At 45.2% G+C, this 19065-nt stretch overlaps 1 protein-coding gene across 1 annotated transcript in view; it reads left to right on the plus strand.

Annotated features, from left to right (window-relative positions):
- The window catches only part of kri1 (KRI1 homolog), a 69377-nt gene that overhangs the window by 5043 nt on the left and 45269 nt on the right, over nucleotides 1-19065 (plus strand). The window contains exons 3-8 of the mRNA XM_078429299.1: nucleotides 2514-2619; nucleotides 3880-3985; nucleotides 5326-5377; nucleotides 7401-7450; nucleotides 12135-12231; nucleotides 15524-15601. Of these exons, the coding sequence (XP_078285425.1) occupies nucleotides 2514-2619; nucleotides 3880-3985; nucleotides 5326-5377; nucleotides 7401-7450; nucleotides 12135-12231; nucleotides 15524-15601 (489 nt within the window). The remainder of the gene's footprint in view (nucleotides 1-2513; nucleotides 2620-3879; nucleotides 3986-5325; nucleotides 5378-7400; nucleotides 7451-12134; nucleotides 12232-15523; nucleotides 15602-19065) is intronic.

Raw genomic sequence — 19065 nt, forward strand, 5'->3', positions numbered from 1 at the left:
CTCCTCTTTCCCCCAAACCCATGGTGGAAAGCTGCTAAAAAGCAGGTTGGTAGGAAAGAACTGCCATTTGTATTCTCTGATCATCTGCAAGGCAATTGAGATGCTTTGAATTATTTTGAAGGGTGCAGTTGTTAATCAGTTGAATATGGTAACTGCAGTCAACAAGAAGGTCCAGATGCATGAACTGAATGACCCAGAGGTTGAGGACTGAATATTGGCTGGGGAATGGAAGATGAGAGAAGAGTCCTACCTTGAAGATATAAGAAACTGCAGATGTTTAAATCCTGAGCAAAAGAGTGCTACTTTTCTGGAATAATTTAATTGTCTAATCTCCAAAATATCTGTCCTGTTCCAGTAGATTCATAGAGCAGAATTAGGTCGAGTCTACTCCGCCATTCGATCATGGCTGATCTATCTTTCTCTCTCAACCCCATTCTTTTGCCTTCTCCCCATAACTCTTGACCACCTTGCTAATCAAGAATCTGCCTTAAAAATACCCAATGACTTGGTCTCCACAGCCATCTGTGGCAATTCATTTCACAGATTCACCACCCTCTGACTAAAGAAATTCCTCTTCATATCCTTTCTAAAGGTACATCCTTTTATTCTGAGTTCTAAAGGTACGTCCTTTTATTCAGTACAGCACAGGAACAGACCATTTGGATCACCTTGTCTGCGATAACCATGACACTCGTATCCATCAGTTCTCTACCTGCTCATTCGCCTGTCTAAATGCCGCTGCACGGTGGCGCAGCGGTAGAGTTGCTGCCTTACAGCGAATGCAGCGCCGGAGACTCAGGTTCGATCCTGACTACGGGCGCCGTCTGTACGGAGTTTGTATGTTCTCCCCGTGACCTGCGTGGGTTTTCCCCGAGATCTTCGGTTTCCTCCCACACTACAAAGACGTGCAGGTTTGTAGGTTAATTGGCTGAGCAAATGTTTAAAAAAAAAAAAAATTGTCCCTAGTGGGTGCAGGATAGTGTTAGTGTGCGGGGATCGCTGGGCGGCGCGGACCCGGTGGGCTGAAGGGCCTGTTTCTGCGCTGTATATCTAAATCTAAAATCTAAAATGGCGCTGTTATATTTGGTGAACTACTGTAGTCAAGTTGTCTATGCGTATCACTAAATCTATAACCACTACACCATGCCTGCTTTGGCCCAGCCTGAGACTAGAGAACTAGAGTTCAATTCAGTTAATTCCACAGGATAATTTCTGGAGAGAATTGTTCACAACAACTACAGGTAACTACGTGAGCTAAGAGTGGCTTATTAACTATGGATGAATATTGCAGTTGTATGAGACGTTGGTAAGATCGCGTTTAGAATATTGTGTTCAGTTCTGGTCACCATGTTACAGGAAAGATATTGTCAAGCATGAAAGGGTTCAGAAAAGATTTACGAGGATGTTGCCAGGACTAAAGGGTGTGAGCTATAGGGAGAGGATGAGTAGGCTGGGTCTCTATTCCATGGAGCGTAGGAGGATGAGGGGAGATCTCATAGAGATGTACAAAATCATGAGAGGAATAGATCGGGTAGATGTACATCGAAGGTATTTATTCACAAAATGCTGGAGTAACTCGGCAGGTCAGGAAGCATCTCAGGAGAGAAGGAATGGGTGACGTTTCAGGTCGAGACCCTTCTTCAGACTGATGTCAGGGGGGCGGGACAAAGGAAGGATATAGGTGTGGAGACAGGAAGATAGAGGGAGAACTGGGAAGGAGGAGGGGAAGAGAGGGACAGAGGAACTATCTAAAGTTGGAGAAGTCGATGTTCATACCGCTGGGTTGCAAGCTGCCCAAGTGAAATATGAGGTGCTGTTCCTCCAATTTCCGGTGGGCCTCACTATTGGCACTGGAGGAGGCCCATGACAGAAAGGTCAGACTGGGAGTCGGAGGGGAAGTGCTCAGCCACCGGAAGATCAGGTTGGTTAAGGCGTACTGGGCGAAGGCGTTGAGCGAAACGATCGCCGAGCCTGCGTTTGGTTTCGCTGATGCACATTGCCTCTTGCCCAGAGTAGGGGAATCGAGGACCAGAGGACATAGGTTCAAGGTGAAGGGGAAAAGATTTAATAGGAATCCGAGGGATAACCTTTTCACACAGAGGGTGGTGGGTGTATAGAACAAGCTGCCAGAGGAGGTAGTTGAGGCTGGGACTATCCCATCGTTTAAGAAACAGTTGGACAGGTTCATGGATGGGACAGGTTTGGAGGGTTATAGACCAAGTGCAGGCAAGAGGGACTAGGGTAGCTGGGACATTGTTGGCCGGTGTGGGCAAGTTGGGCCGAAGAGCCTGTTTCCACACTGTATCACTCTATGACTCTACCACCTTCTTGCAAAATAATACTGACACATTGCAAACATAATTCTCAGAAAGATTACATTTTAATCCCAATCTAATAATGATCCGTTTTTGTTTTAAGGCCGAGATGGTTCTTGGAATCTAGTTTAGCTTGAACACATTTGTGGCTGATCTTTTTCCTGAAGTCAATGACACTTGGCCTCCTCTCTTTCAAAGGAAGCTGACCCCACATTGGACATTGACTTCTACAAGACTCTTTCCTTGTTGAAGAAGAAGGATCCCAAAATCTACCAAAAAGATGTGCAGTTTTATACAACAGATGGTAAGTGTACCTGAGGTTTGGGTGGCAGATAGTACTTATGTGGTCATTTTGTTACTTTGAATGCGCAAGTGTTGTGACTTTTTTTCTCTTCAGGCAAGTATTAGTAAATGGATTGTGCACCCATTATTGCATGACTTTCAAATGGTCTATTTTGCAATTCCTTAACTTACCATCATGACCTGTGGTTGCTAATTAACACTGACTCACAGTCCACGAGTGCAGCAGTCTCATTTTCAAACACATACCCATATCCTTTCCTGACCATTTTTCCTTGCGATCTAAAAGACCATTTCAGCCCATCGAGTTTATGCCGGTTCACAGAACAATGCCATTTCTGCACTCATTTTCCATGTAATCTATTTTTTCTTTCTATATTCCTAACAATTAGTTCCGCAAATTTGTTTTGAATCCTTCTGGGAATCTTGTTTCACATCTCATCTGAAAGTTCTAGTTTTAGCACTTCCGTGGTACTGCAGTGCAGTGGTAGCCTGAAACATACAAGCCTAGAGAGTAACATACTTGGGAGGCTTGAACCCATAGGCTAAGAAGGAGGGTCTGAAGAAGGGTCTCGACCCGAAACGTCACCCATTCCTTCTCTCCTGAGATGCTGCCTGACCTGCTGAGTTACTCCAGCATTTTGTGAATAAACACCTTCGATTTGTACCAGCATCTGCAGTTATTTTCTTATACTTGGCCAATAAACATATTCATTCATTCATTCAACAAGTTCCTCAAATTAATCTAAATTTCAAAGAGGATGTGTGGAATGCTGTAAGTGAACCCAAATCCTTTGTTTTCTGCACAACATTATTTGCATGTTCTCTTTTAACTGTAGATAGAGAGGCCTCAAATTTCAACCGGTTTTCGTCCTGTTTCCAGCTTAACATGCCCTTTGGCCCACCGAGACTGCGCCGACCAGCGATCCCCGAACACTAATACTATCCTATTTACACTAGGGACAAATTACAATTTTACGAAGTGAATTAACCTACTAACCTTGTGTCTTTGGATTGTGGGAGCAAACCGGAGCACCCGGAGAAAACCCACGCAGGTCACGGGGAGAACGTACAAACTCCGTACGGACAAGCACCCGTGGTCAGGATCCAACTCGGGTCTCTGGTGTAAGGCAGTTGCTCTACCGCTGCGCCACCGTGCCACCCCTTGTTGACTTTTTTTCCATTTGAATTATCTAGAGGTGGAAAGAAAGTTGAGCTACCGAGAAGGGATTTGATGGTAACATCTCAAACTATCTTTTAACAGATGTTGGCAATGAAGGCAGCAAGGGGAAAACTGCAAACAAAAAGAAAAAGGAAAAACCAATGTACCTAAAGGATTATGAACGGAAGGTCATTCTTGAGAAAGAGGGGTAAGTCATGTAGGAACATTCCCCAAGAGGATTTGAGTATAGGAGTAAAGAGGTTCTTCTGCAGTTGTATAGGGCCCTGGTAAGACCGGACATCTGCCTGGACATCTGGAGTATTGTGTACAGTTTTGGTCTCCTAATTTGAGGAAGGACATCCTTGTAATTGAGGCAGTGCAGCGTAGGTTCACGAGATTGATCCCTGGGATGGTGGGACTGTCATGTGAGGGAAGATTGGAAAGACTAGGCTAGTATTCACTGGTGTTTAGAAGGATGAGAGGGGATCTTATAGAGACGTATAAAATTATAAAAGGACTGGACAAGCTAGATGCAGGAAAAATGTTCCCAATGTTGGGCGAGTCCAGAACCAGGGGCCACAGTCTTAGAATAAAGGGGAGGCCATTTAAAACTGAGGTGAGAAAAAACTTTTTCACCTAGAGAGTTGTGAATTTGTGGAATTCTCTGCCACAGAGGGCAGTGGAAGCCAAATCACTGGATGGATTTAAGAGAGAGTTAGATAGAGCTCTGGGGGCTAGTGGAATCAAGGGATATGGGGAGAAGGCAGGCACGGGTTACTGATTGGGGGACGATCAGCCATGATCACAATGAATGGCGGTGCGTACAGATTCGAAGGGCCAAATGGCCTCCTCCTGCACAATTTTTTTTTTAAAGAAAAAAAAAATGGAAATGAGAATCTTTCAGTTGCAAGATATATTTTACCTGACTTCTATCACATGGCTAATGCTTGAAGTCACTTCTAGATGTTGGAGTTTTCCCTGTTGTTCTCAACAATTCATAGTCTTAAAAAGTTGACAGTATACAAAGCCGCAGATTCCAGGAGTTTATTGGTGTTCATACGTGACAGGATCAGATTTAGGCCATTCGGCCCATCAAGCCTGCTCCGCCATTCAATCATGTCTGATCTATCTCTTCCTCCTAACCCCATTCTCCTGCCTTCTCCCCATAACCCCTGACACCCGCACTAATCAAGAATCTATCTATCTCTGCCTTTAAAATATCTATTGGCTTGGCCTCCACAGCCTCCTGTGGCCATGAATTCCCACCCTCAGACACTTCATGTCTTTGTTTATGTGTCAGTAGACGAATTGTGCCCTTTTTGGCCTTATTTTAGCTTGTCATTACTGTTTTTTTATTGTCCGCACTTTGGGATGAAGGTTCCTAATTGAGAGTAAACATTTAACTTGATTACTTTAAAAACTCATTCATATTGAGTAAAACATGTTCAGTTTTGATCATTACATTGTATAAGATTTTGATAATTGGAGTAATGTGATGGCAGACTTATAGTTTTCCTTTTCCTAAATATTGTTTCCTTCATTACAAAGAAAATATGAGGATGATGACAGTGATGACGAAGAAACAAGAGCTAAAATGGAGGTAGGATTTACTTTCTAAGACAGTCTATTGCTGAGTAGTTAGGGCATGAGTTACATGTTTGATTCCTGCATTGGTCGGCACAGCAATAGAGTTGCCTTACAGCTAGCTGCCTTGCTACGGATGCTGCCTGTACGGAGTTTGTACGTTCTTCCTGTGACCGCGCGGGTTTTCTCTGGGTGCTCCGGTTTCCTCCCACACTCCAAAGACATGTTGGTTTGTAGGTTAACTGGCACTGGTACAATTGTAAATTGTGCAGTTTTGGTCTCCTAATTTGAGGCAGGACATCCTTGCTTTTGAGGCAGTGCAGCGTAGGTTCACGAGATTAATCCCCGGGTGGCGGGACTGTCATATGCGGAAAGATTGGAAAGACTGGGCTTGTATTCACTGGAGTTTAGAAGGATGAGAGGGGATCTTATAGAGAGGTATAAAATTATGAAAGGACTGGACAAGCTAGATGCAGGAAAAATGTTCCCAATGTTGGGGAAGTCCAGAACCAGGGGCCACAGTCTAAGAATAAAGGGGAAGCCATTTATAACAGAGGTGAGAAGAAACTTCATGCCAACCCCTTCATCTAAAAAAATCAACCAGCGAATCTTCCACAATGCAAGATGTCCTGTAAATATGGTGACCAAAGCTATTTGCAGTAGTCCAGGTATCCAGTAAATGTACCACTTTTACACTCCATACCCCTTTCAATAACGGCCAATGTTCCATTAGCCATTCTAATTGCTTGCTTTATCATAATCATCGTAACCATAATCATGCTTTATCAGCCAAGTATGTTTTGCAACAAACGAGGAATTTCATTTGCCACTCAGTCACACCAATAAAAAGCAACAGGTCACACAAAATACATTTTAACATGAACATCCACCACAGTGACTCCTCCACATTCCTCACTGTGATGGAAGGCGAAAAAAAGTTCAATCTCTTCCCTTCTTCGTCCTCCCGCGGTCAAGGGCCTCGAGCCTTCCGTTGGCGGGGCGATCTTGGCTCCCGTAGCCGGTGGTTGGGCCCTCACATCGGGGCGATCAAGCTCCTGCATCGGGGGTGGGGAACACACATCTCATCTCCCCCGCGCTGGGCGATCGGACCCCGAGTCGGGGCTGGCGGAAAAGCTTCTGCGATTTGGAGCTTCCCAACGTCGGTCTCTACCCGAGACTGCCAGCTCCTTGATGTTATCTACATGCCAATCCATTTGTATTTCATGTGCTAAGACAGCAGATCCCTTTGCATTAGAGCTTTGGAGCGAGAAGAAAGTTGCTATTCTTTTCTCTTCTATTTTTCTTTGGTTATATTTCCAAAGGTAGATGCTTGACGTTGATATACTGTTTACATTGATATACTGTCATTAATGTTACAAAATGTTTCATGGATACACTTGAATGAGCTTCCTCTATCCTTTGTGACTCCCACAGTTGGAGCTCTCCTTATCTGCACCTAAACATCGGGCGTTGCAACTTCATCTTGTGCACTAATCTTTCATATCTGACTTACTGTGCACCTGAGTCTTTCAAAACGACTTCGCATTGCCAGAACCTAAAGGTTTCCCATTTTAAAAGCAAGAGTGGTTTTAGTGATTATTTCAATAACGTTTTTCGGGCGGCACGGTAGAGTTACTGCCTCATGGCGCCTTGCAGCGCCGGAGACCCAGTGTGCTCTCTACGGAGTTTGTACGTTCTCCCCGTGACCGCTTGGGTTTTCTCCAAGATCTTCTGTTTGCTCCCACACTCCAAAGACGTACAGGTTTGTAGGTTAATTGGCTTGGTATAACTGTAAATTGCCCTGGTGTGTGTAGGATAGTGTTGATGTGCGGGGATCGCTGGTCGGCGCGGACTCGGTGGGCCGAAGGGCCTGTTTCCGCGCTGTATCTTTAAACAAAACTGAACTGAAAAATAGATTTTTAGCATTGTATGGAGCTCAGATGCTTACCAAATGCCTTTCTTCTAGAAGTGTTGGTTTGTAAGTAGGTTTGTTACTGTGCTTTTATGATGGTGACACGTTATTGGGATTTTGATTTCAGAGAGCAGCATCTCCCAGTTATATAGAAGAACAAAAACGACTGAAAGAAAAGTAAGTATGTGAGAGACTCATGCCTGCAATAAGCACTGCTTGAATGCGCTGATTTTTTTTCCTTGTTAGTTCATCTAATTTCTGCTTCCAGTCCAAACTGCTTTTCATATCATATCATATCATATATATACAGCCGGAAACAGGCCTTTTTCGGCCCACCAAGTCCGTGCCGCCCAGCGATCCCCGCACATTAACACTATCCTACACCCACTAGGGACAATTTTTTACATTTACCCAGCCAATTAACCTACATACCTGTACATCTTTGGAGTGTGGGAGGAAACCGAAGATCTCGGAGAAAACCCACACAGGTCACGGGGAGAACGTACAAACTCCTTACAGTGCAGCACCCGTAGTCAGGATCGAACCTGAGTCTCCGGCGCTGCATTCGCTGTAAAGCCGCAACTCTACCGCTGCGCTACCGTGCCGCCCTTCTTCCATCTAGCCAAATTTAATTCCTCACGCTGGTTGCTGATCATAGTCTACCCTTGTTGTACACGTTTACAATTCCAATGCATTGAAACAAATCATTACAAACCCACTGCTTCCCCTAAGTACCTAGACTCTCTCCCTCTCTCCCTCTCTCCCTCTCTCCCTCTCTCCCCCTCTCCCCCTCTCCCCCTCTCCCCCCTCCCCCTCTCTCCCCCCTCTCCTCCCCCCCTCTCTCCTCCCTCCCCCTCCCTCCACCACATCTGTTCTCCAGATGTTGCCTTCCACCACAGGACATCCGAGATATCTTTCTTTTATTTCAGGTTTTGCTACTTTGAATTGAATCCATACCATTTTCTTTGTCTTCATTATATGCTATAAGTGTAGTCAAGACGTCACATTGGTGGAGCTGCTGCCTCACAGTGCCAGAAACCCAGGTTTGATCCTGACCTCGGGTGCTGTTGTGTGGAGTTTGCATGTTCTCCCTGTGAATGTGTGGGTTTCTTCCGGTTGCTCCCGTTTCCTCCCGCATCCCAAACATGTGCTGGTTTCTTGGATAATTGGCCCTCTGTAAATTGCACTGGATGCGATGGTGGGATAACATAGCACTAGTGTGAATGGCTGATTGACGGGCCACAAGGACTCAGTGGGCTGAAGGGCCTGTTTCCTTGCTCTATTGGGCGGCACGGTGGCGCAGCAGTAGAGTTGCTGCCTCACAGCGAATGCAGCACCGGAGACTCAGGTTCGATCCTGACTACGGGCGCCGTCTGTACAGAGTTTGTACGTTCTCCCCGTGACCTGCGTGGGTTTTCTCCGAGCTCTTCGGTTTCCTCCCACACTCCAAAGACGTTCAGGTATGTAGGTTAAATGACTGGGTAAATGTAAAATTTGTCCCCAGTGTGTGTAGGATAGTGTTAGTGTGCGGGGATCGCTGGGCGGCGCGGACTCGGTGGGCCGAAGGGCCTGTTTCCGCGCTGTATCTCTAAATCTAAAAATATCTATAAACTAAACATTTTTAGTAATCTGCATTGACTGGGCCTGACTAACTTCTATTAGCATTATAAACCAATACCATTAACCAACCGTTCCATAGACCCAAAATGCTGGAGCAACTCAGCGGGTCAGGCAGCATCTCTGGAGAGAAGGTGACGTTTCGGGTCGAGACCATTCTTTTTCACCCACTCCTTTTGTTGAAGATTGTGGGGTTACATTTGGCACAGTCTCCTGTAACTTCCAGAAATGACCGGAATGAGCTCTGGGCCACTATAGGCAACCATGAACTACCTTCCTTTACTGCACTGGCAATGCTGCCTATGTGCCTGGTTAGACAATAGACAATAGGTGCAGGAGGAGGCCATTCGGCCCTTCGAGCCAGCACCGCCATTCACTGTGATCATGGCTGATCATTCTCAATCAGTACCCCGTTCCTGCCTTCTCCCCATTCCCCCTGACTCCGCTATCCTTAAGAGCTCTATCTAGAACAAGCACCCTGAAGTGATTTGGGTCAGCTAAATGCTACGGTTTGCACTTTTGTCTGAAATGCACTGTTTCTCTCAATATGTTACCAATGATTTTTTTTGGGGGGTATTTCTAAATAAGCATTGAAGTGTGCAGTATCAAATTCTACAAGCTCGACAAATTCTACAAGCTCGCCAGCTTTGAAATCAATGTGGGTTTTTTTTGACCAAAACCCTTTTGGTTTTCTTTAGCTGGTTTTGGGTTAATCTTGGTTTCAATTATGAAATACAGAGGGGGAACCTTGACTTGCACAGTGTGTCATGAGCAAGCAGAGTAGTTTGGATAGATTTCATGCTGCCAAAGAGACACAAAATGCTGGAGTAACTCAGCGGGTCAGGCAGCATCTGTGGAGAGAAGGAATGGGTGACGTTTCGGGTCGACACCCTTCTTCAAACTTGGAGTTAGGGGAGAGGGAGATATAGAGATATGGAAGGGTAAGGTGTGAAAACGAGAGATCAAAGGGGATGAAGGTCAAGGAAAATGTAGAATGGATCATTGTTAGCTGAGGGGGAAGGTGACAACAAGGCATACAATCAGTAAAATGTAATCAGGAGGACATTGTAACTAGTTGGAGAACTGGGGTGGGGAGGGATGGAGGGAGGTAAAGGAAGGATTAGTTGAAGTTAGAGAAGTCAATGTTCATACCGCTGGGGTGTGAGCTGCCCAAGTGAAATATGAGGTGCTGTTCCTCTAATTTGTGTTGGGCCTCACTCTGACAATGGAGGAGGTCCAGGATAGAAAGGTCAGTATAGGATTGGGAGGGGGAGTTCAAGTGTTTAGCAACCGTGAGATCACATAGGCCTAAGTTCTAGAAGCAGAATTAGGCCATTTGGCCCATCAAGTCTATTCCACCATTCAACCATGGCTGATCTATCTTCCCCTCTCTGCCCCATTCCACTGCCTTCGCCCCATAACCCCTGACACCCGTGCTAATCAAGAATCTGTCGATCTCCGCCTTAAAAATATTCATGGACTTTGCCTCCACAGCCGTCATTTAACATTGAAGGAGACTATTCAGCCTGTTGTCCTACCTGGAAGCTTGTACCACCAAATGGGAGACTTCCAAGTCATTGATCTTGAGCAGCTTTCAGCGAAGAGTGGAGGAAAGAGGCTGGAATAATCCACTCTTTAACCACGATACGCACCCACAATCCAGCCCCCCTCTTCCTTTGCACCACCACCATCCCCTTCCATCTATATCCCTTCCTCTGGTTTTACATTTCAATCCCCTTCTCTCCTTATCTCATACATTTTCATCAGGTCATAAGTGATAGAAGCAGAATTAAGCCATTCGGCCCATCATCTACTGCCATTCAATCATGGCTGAGCTATCTCTCCTATCTCCATTCTCCTGCCTTCTCACCATAACCCCTGACACCCGCACTAATCAAGAATCTATCTATCTCCGCCTTAAAAATATCCATTGACTTGGCCTCCACACCGTTCTGTGGCAAAGAACTCCACAGATTCACCACCCTCTGACTAAAGAAATTCCTCCTCATCTCCTTCCTAAAAGAAATGCCCTTTAATTCTGAGGCAGACACAAAATGCTGGAGTAACTCAGCGGGTCAGGCAGCGTCTCTGGAGAGAAGGAATGGGTGATGACGTTTCGGGTCGAGACCCATCTTCAGTCTGAAGAAGGGTCTCGACCCAAAACGTCACCCATTCCTTCTGTCCAGAGATGCTGCCTGACCTGCTGAGTTACTCCACCATTTTGTGTCCTCCTTCGATTTAAACCAGCATCTGCAGTTTTCTTTCCTACACATCTTAATTCTAAGGCTGTGACCTCTGGTCCTAGACTCTCCCACTAGTACAAAAGTCTTCTCCACATCCACTCTGTCCAAGCCTGTCACTAGTCAGTAAGTTTCAATGAGATCCCCTCTTATCTTGTTTCTTGCCTTTGTCTAATCATCTGCCCATCAACCCCCTTCATCTGTATACTCCTATGACTTGCCTGGCTTTGGTCTGCCCCCAGCTTACAGCCCACTACTACAACCAGTAGTTGGGGTTCCAACCCGAAATGAGTTGGAAAACTCAATGGGGAAAACCCAATGTTCTCCAATGATACTGGACATCCTACAATAGACAATAGGTGCAGGAGTAGGCCATTCGGCCCTTCGAGCCAGCACCGCCATTCATTGTGATCATGGCTGATCATTCTCAATCAGTACCCCGTTCCTGCCTTCTCCCCGTACCCCCTGACTCCGCTATCCTTAAGTCTGAAGAAGGGTCTCTTTAGTCTTTCCAGGTGAGACAGAGGTTCACCTGCACCTCCTCCAACTTAAATACCTTCAGACTTAAGGGTCTCTCCAGACTCCGCTATCCTTAAGAGCTCTATCCAGCTCTCTCTTGAATGCATTTAGAGAATTGGCCTCCACTGCCTTCTGAGGCAGAGAATTCCACAGATTTACAACTCTCTGACTGAAAAAGTTTTTCCTCATCTCCGTTCTAAATCTCCAGAGATTATGTTCGCCAGCTGAGACACGTCAGCACTTTGTCTTTTTTTTTTATAAACCAACATCTGCAGTTCCTTGGGTCTACTGCTACTCGTTTGCCTTGGAAATTGAACTTTGCAATAGTTATTCATGTTTCATAATCATTATTGTCATAAGCGATAGGAGCAGAATTAGGCCTATCAATGGCTGATCTATCACTCCCTCCTAACCCCATTCTCCTGCCTTCTCCCCATAACCCCTGACACCCGCACTAGTCAACTATTCTGTTGTGTTTTCCACAGCTTCCGTACGTTTGTTGATGACAGTGAGGAGGACAGCGAGAGTGGGGATGGCGGCACTGGTTTTCTGAAACTGCGGGCGAAGTCTGAAGAAGAAAAGGTACCTGATGTGGTCTTTATTCCACTTTTAGTTTCCATGCTGCGTTTATTATGTGGAAAGATAATTGTTCTTGGCTCAGCGCAGGTCACTGCACCTATTACAGACTGAAGCCATACTTGTCAAGTGCTTTATTGCTCCACAGATATCCGAATGGATGCTGAACGTCAATTTACTTGGAATTTGTTGTGTTGTACAGGGCGCTGGTGAGACCACATCGCCATTCAATGTGATCATGGCTGATCATTCTCAATCAGTACCCCGTTCCTGCCTTCTCCCCATACCTACTGACTCCGCTATCCTTAAGAGCTCTATCCAGCTCTCTCTTGAATGCATTCAGAGAATTGGCCTCCACTGCCTTCTGAGGCAGAGAATTCCACAGATTCACAACTCTCTGACTGAAAAAGTTTTTCCTCATCTCAGTTCTAAATGGCCTACCCCTTATTGTTAAACTGTGGCCCCTTGTTCTGGACTCCCCCAACATTGGGAACATGTTTCCTGCCTCTAACGTGTCCAACCCCTTAATAATCTTATATGTTTCGATAAGATCTCCTCTCATCCTTCTAAATTCCAGTGTATACAAGCCTAGTCGCTCCAGTCTTTCAACATATGATAGTCCCGCCATTCCGGGAATTAACCTAGTAAACCTACGCTGCACGCCCTCAATAGCAAGAATATCTTTCCTCAAATTTGGAGACCAAAACTGCACACAGTACTCCAGGTGCGGTCTCACTAGGGCCCTGTACAACTGCAGAAGGACCTCTTTGCTCCTATACTCAACTCCTCTTGTAGCGCAGCGGTAGAGTTGCTGCTTTACAGCGAATGCAGCGCCGGAGACTCAGGTTCGATCCTGACTACGGGTGCTGCACTGTAAGGAGTTTGTACGTTCTCCCCATGACCTGCGTGGGTTTTCTCCGAGATCTTCGGTTTCCTCCCACACTCCAAAGACGTACAGGTATGTAGGTTAATTGGCTGGGTAAATGTAAAAATTGTCCCTAGTGGGTGTAGGATAGTGTTAATGTACGGGGATCGCTGGGCGGCACGGACTTGGTGGGCCGAAAAGGCCTGTTTCCGGCTGTATATATATGATATGATATGATATGATATGATATGAAGGCCAACATTCCATTGGCTTTCTTCACTGCCTGCTGTACCTGCATGCTTCCTTTCAGTGACTGATGCACTAGGACACCCAGATCTCGTTGTACGTCCCCTGTTCCTAACTTGACACCATTCAGATAATACTCTGCCTTCCTATTCTTACCACCAAAGTGGATAACCTCACACTTATCCACATTAAACTGCATCTGCCATGCATCCGCCCACTCACACAACCTGTCCAAGTCACCCTGCAACCTCATAGCATCTTCCTCACAGTTCACACTACCACCCAGCTTTGTATCATCTGCAAATTTGCTAATGGTACTTTTAATCCCTTCATCCAAGTCATTAATGTATATTGTAAATAGCTGCGGTCCCAGCACCGAGCCTTGCGGTACCCCACTAGTTACTGCCTGCCATTCTGAAAGTGACCCATTTATCCCCACTCTTTGCTTTCTGTCTGTCAACCAATTTTCTATCCATGTCAGTACCCTACCTCCAATACCATGTGCTCTAATTTTGCCCACTAATCTCCTATGTGGAACCTTGTCAAATGCTTTCTGAAAGTCAAGGTACACCACATCCACCAGCTCTCCCCTGTCAATTTTCCTGGTTACATCCTCAACGAATTCCAGAAGATTAGTCAAGCATGATTTCCCCTTCATAAATCCATGCAGACTCTGACCAATCCTGTTACTACTATCCAAATGCTCCGCAATTTCGTCTTTTATAATTGACTCCAGCATCTTCCCCACCACTGATGTCAGACTAACTGGTCTATAATTTCCCGTTTTCTCTCTCCCTCCTTTCTTAAAAAGTGGAACAACATTAGCTACCCTCCAATCCACAGGAACTGATCCTGAATCTATAGAACATTGGAAAATGGCCTCCTCCTGCACCTATTTTCTATGTTTCTATGTTGTGTCCCATACGAACTATTGACGGTGACTTGGTAACACTGGAAAACTATAAAATGAGGAAATGGAGTAGTCTTATCCTTCACAACGTAATACCGTGACTGTTGATATTCTGTTCTACTGATTTTGGGGTCAGTGAATTTGGTACATTGGCTCTTTTGTTGGGATTTCAAGTTCCCAACTGTCTTGCAAATCGAGAGCTTGCAATTTAAAATGTATGCTTCCGTTTCAACTGAAAATGGAGAGCCAGTGTAGAAACTTAAGGAAGCAAAAACCCAGATGGCACAGTGGCATAGCAGTAGAGCTACTGCCTCACAGCACCAGAAACCCAGGTTAGAATCTGACTACGGGTCCTGTCTGTATGGAGTTTGTACGTTCTCCCCGTGACCCCGAGAGTTTTCTCCGAGATCTTTGGTTTCCTCGCACCCTCCAAAGACGTACAGGTTCATGGTTATAAGGTCATAAGTGATAGGAGCAGAATTGGGTAATTCGGCCCATCAAGTGCATTCAAGAGAGAGCTAGATAGAGCTATTAATGATAGCGGAGTCAGGGGGTATGGGGAGAAGGCAGGAACGGGGTACTGATTGAGAATGATCAGTCATGATCACATTGAATGGCGGTGCTGGCTCGAAGGGCCGAATGGCCTCCTTCTGCACCTATTGTCTATTATTGTCTAAGTCTATCATATCATATCATATCATATCATATATATACAGCCGGAAACAGGCCTTTTCGGCCCACCAAGTCCGTGCCGCCCAGCGATCCCCGCACATTAACACTATCCTGCACCAACTAGGGACAATTTTTACATTTACCCAGCCAATTTACCTACATACGCCATTCTACTCCGCCATTCAATCATGGCTGATCTATCTCTCCCTCCTAACCCTAATCCTAACCCCATTCTCCTGCCTTCTCCCCATAATCCCTGACACCTGTACTAATTAACCAAACCAGGTTAATTGGCTTGGTGTAAATTTAAATTGTCCCTACTGTGTGTTGGATAGTGTTAGTGTGCGGGATCGCTGGTCAGTGTGGGCCGAAGGGGCCAGTTTCTGCGCTGTATCTCTAAACTAAACTAAAAATAGCATTGAGTTGCTTTAGGCTCCATGAGGACATCAGGTATTGCTTAGGAACTGCCAAAGCAACTGATACCCCAGCTCTCTTTTAATTTCCTGTTGCACATATTCATTTCCTTTCACTGATCAGGCTATACACAGAGTCCAGATTTAAACTCGACCAATACTAATGATTACTCATGTGTTGCGTTTTCAAAGGAAAAAGAAGAAGAGTCTTATATCAGTTGGCTGAGAGGGCAAAAGGATTTGGAGGACAAAGAGCAACTAAAAGATATAGTGAGTACTTTCAATTTATTTTCCATTATCTTGGCATAATTGACGTCAGATCTTCCTGTGTGGTTATCACAATCGCAATCAATCACAATCATAGATTATTAACCAAGTATGTCTTGCAACGCACGAGGAATTTCATTTGCCTTACAGTCATAACAATAAAAAGCAACAGGACGCACAAGACACATTTTAACGTGAACATCCACCACAGTGACTCCTCCGCATTCCTCACTGTGGTGGAAGGCGAAAAAATGTAACATATATTTGATTTGTATTGCATTTGGAAATAATACTTGAGTAAAATAACAACCCAGGTTATTTTCTTTTACAGATGCTAGATAATCTCAAACTTGGGTCAAAATTGTAGAGTTGTAGAGCATAGAAATGGATCCTTTGGCACACTATGTCCGTGTCGACCGTTTTGCCCATCTGCAATAATCCCACTCGCTCACATTCGGTCTGTATCCTTTTCTGCCTTGCCTATTCAAGTGCCTTTCTAAAAGCATCTCAAGCACAGTACTTGTTTCACCACCACCACCACCACTTGCAGCAAGTTCCAGATATCATCCACTCTCAGTGTTGAAAGAAAAGAGTTACTTCCCAGAACACGATAAACTGACCTTGGAACCTTGAACTCCTTAGATCTATGCCCTCTTAGAAACATAGAAAATAGGTACAGGAGGAGGCTATTTGGCCCTTCGAGCCAGCACCGCCGTTCATTGTGATCATGGCTGATCATCCACAATCAGTAACCCGTGCCTGCCTTCTCCCCATATCCCTTGATTCCACTCGCCCCTAGAGCTCTATCTAACTCTCTTTTAAATTCATCCAATGAATTGGCCTCCACTGCCCTCTGTGGCAGAGAATTCCACAAATTCACGAAAATGTTCTATTTTTGATCGTTCCCCCACTGTGGGGAAAGTGGGAGTCTGACCATCTATAGAGACTACATTTCAGATCGGGACCCTTCATCAGTCTGAAGAAGAGTGCCAACCCGCAACATCATCTGTCCATTAACATGCAGGATGCGGCCTGGCCTGCATCCATCTGTTTTTTGAACAACATCTGAAGTCTCATGTCTCTACTCTGACTATCCATATCGGGTCTCCTCTCAACCTTCTTTCAAGTCAAGTCAATTTTATTTGTATAACACATTTAAAAACAACCCACGTTGACCAAAGTGCTGCACATCAGTTCAGGTACTAAGAAATGAACATACAATGGCACACAAACATAACAACACATATATAAACAGTTCACAGCGCCCCCTCAGAGGGCCTCAAACACTAGGGAGTAGAAGTAGGTTTTGAGCCTGGACTTAAAGGAGTGGATGGAGGGGGCAGTTCTGATGGGGAGAGGGATGCTGTTCCACAGTCTAGGAGCTGCAACCGCAAAAGCGCAGTCACCCCTGAACTTAAGCCTGGACCGCGGGATAGTGAGTAGCCCCAAGTCGGCCGACCTGAGGGACCTGGAGATAGAGTGGTGGGTTAGAAGCTTTTTGATATGGGGGGGGGCTTTGTATGTGAATAGGAGGAGCTTGAAGTTGATTCTGTACTGTACTGGGAGCCAGTGGAGAGAGGCCAAAATCGGGGTGATGTGGTCCCTTTTACGGGTACCCGTCAGGAGTCTCGCTGCGGCGTTTTGGACCAATTGCAGGCGGGACAGGGATGATTGGCTGATCCCAGTGTATTGGGAATTGCTGACGTCTAGGCGGGAGGAAATGAATGCGTGGATGATTTTTTCAATGTCGTCAAATTGGAGGAATGGTTTGATTTTAGCTGTGGTACGAAGCTGGAAGAAGCTGGCTTTTACCACAGCGTTGACTTGTTTGTCAAACTTTAATGCAGAGTCAAATATCACGCCAAGGTTTTCGACATGCGGTTTGACTAGGGTTTGACTTTGTTCTGGAGAAACCCAACTGCCAACGCTCTGCCGAACTTTACATCTGATCTATACCCTGTTGCATAACTTTGGCAAGGTTCCTTCCTATCCACAATCTTACTAAACGTGCATCCTTCTGTTTCTCTGTGTGTGACCAGCTTGAGATTGACTACATTTCCACCTGTAAAATTGCCTGTAGAAATCTGAGATGTGAGCTGCAATTCACTGAGCACAGACTTTGCAGCTTTCTAAGAACTTCATGTGCATTGTAGTGGCTCAATACCTTTTGTGTTGCTCTATTTAAAACCTGCTACGAACACATCCTGATGGTTAAGATATCTCTTGATAGTTCAACAAAAAGAGTTGTGATATCTGACCTTATTAAGGTGAAGGGGAAATGATTTAATAGGAATCTAAGGGGTAACATTTTCACACAGAGGGTGGTGGGTGCATGGAACAAGCTGCCAGAGGAAGTAGTTGAGGCTGGGACTATCACAACGTTTAAGAAACAGTTAGACAGGTACATGGATAGGACAGGTTTGGGCCAAACGCGGGCAGGTGGGACTAGTGTAGATGGGACATGTTGGCCGGTGTGGGCAAATTGGGCCAAAGAGCCTCTTTCCACACTGTATCACTCCATGACTCTACTACATTAAAAACTCTATCATATTTACAGTGATACAGTGTGGAAACAGGCCCTTCGGCCCAACTTGCCCACACCGGCCAACATAAGACCCTTCAGTCTGAAGAAGGGTCACGACCCAAAAAGTCGCCCAATCCTTCTCTCCTGAGATGTTGCCTGACCTGCTGAGTTACTCCAGCATTTTGTGAATAAATACCTTCGATTTGTACCAGCATCTGGAGTTATTTTCTTATACATCATATTTAATTGCTGTTTTTAATGTGGAGAAAGTATTTTGAGGCCTTCTCTGCAGAATTATCAATCAAATTCAGCATAAAATTACATTATATGAAGGCAGAAGACCAAATCTTTTGAAAGTGAATAGTTTTAAGGACTTTCTTAAAGAAGGAAAGGAATTTGGGGAGTAGTCACAAAGTGCTGGAGTAACTCAGCGGGTCAGGCAGCCTGTGTATGAAAGAACTGCTGGTTTATACCGAAGATAGACACAAAATGCTGGAGTAACTCAGCCGGTCAGGCAGCAATTCTGAAGGAAAAGAATAGGTAACGCATCTCTGGAGAATATGGATAGGCGACTCTTTGGGTCAGAGCACCACTGAGTAAGAGTCAAGGCTGGGTGGCACATTGGAGTTCAAGTTTAATCAATGATCCCATCCGGTAAAGTACAGGATTGTCACGTGTGCCGAGGTACAGCGAAAAGCTTTTGTTGTGTGCTAACCAGTCAGCGGAAAGACAATACAGGATTACAGTGATGCTGCCTGACCCGCTGAGTTACTCCAGCATTTTGTGTCTATCTTCGGTGTAAACCAGCATCTGCAGTTCCTTCCTATACACTCAAGCCATCCACAGTGTACAGATACATTATAAAGGGAATAATGTGAATAACGTTTAGTGCAAGATAAAGCCCAGTAAAGTTTTTTTTTAAATCAAAATATACTTTATTCAA

Source organism: Rhinoraja longicauda, chromosome 37 (assembly GCF_053455715.1).
Source record: "Rhinoraja longicauda isolate Sanriku21f chromosome 37, sRhiLon1.1, whole genome shotgun sequence".
Lineage (NCBI taxonomy): Eukaryota > Metazoa > Chordata > Chondrichthyes > Rajiformes > Arhynchobatidae > Rhinoraja > Rhinoraja longicauda.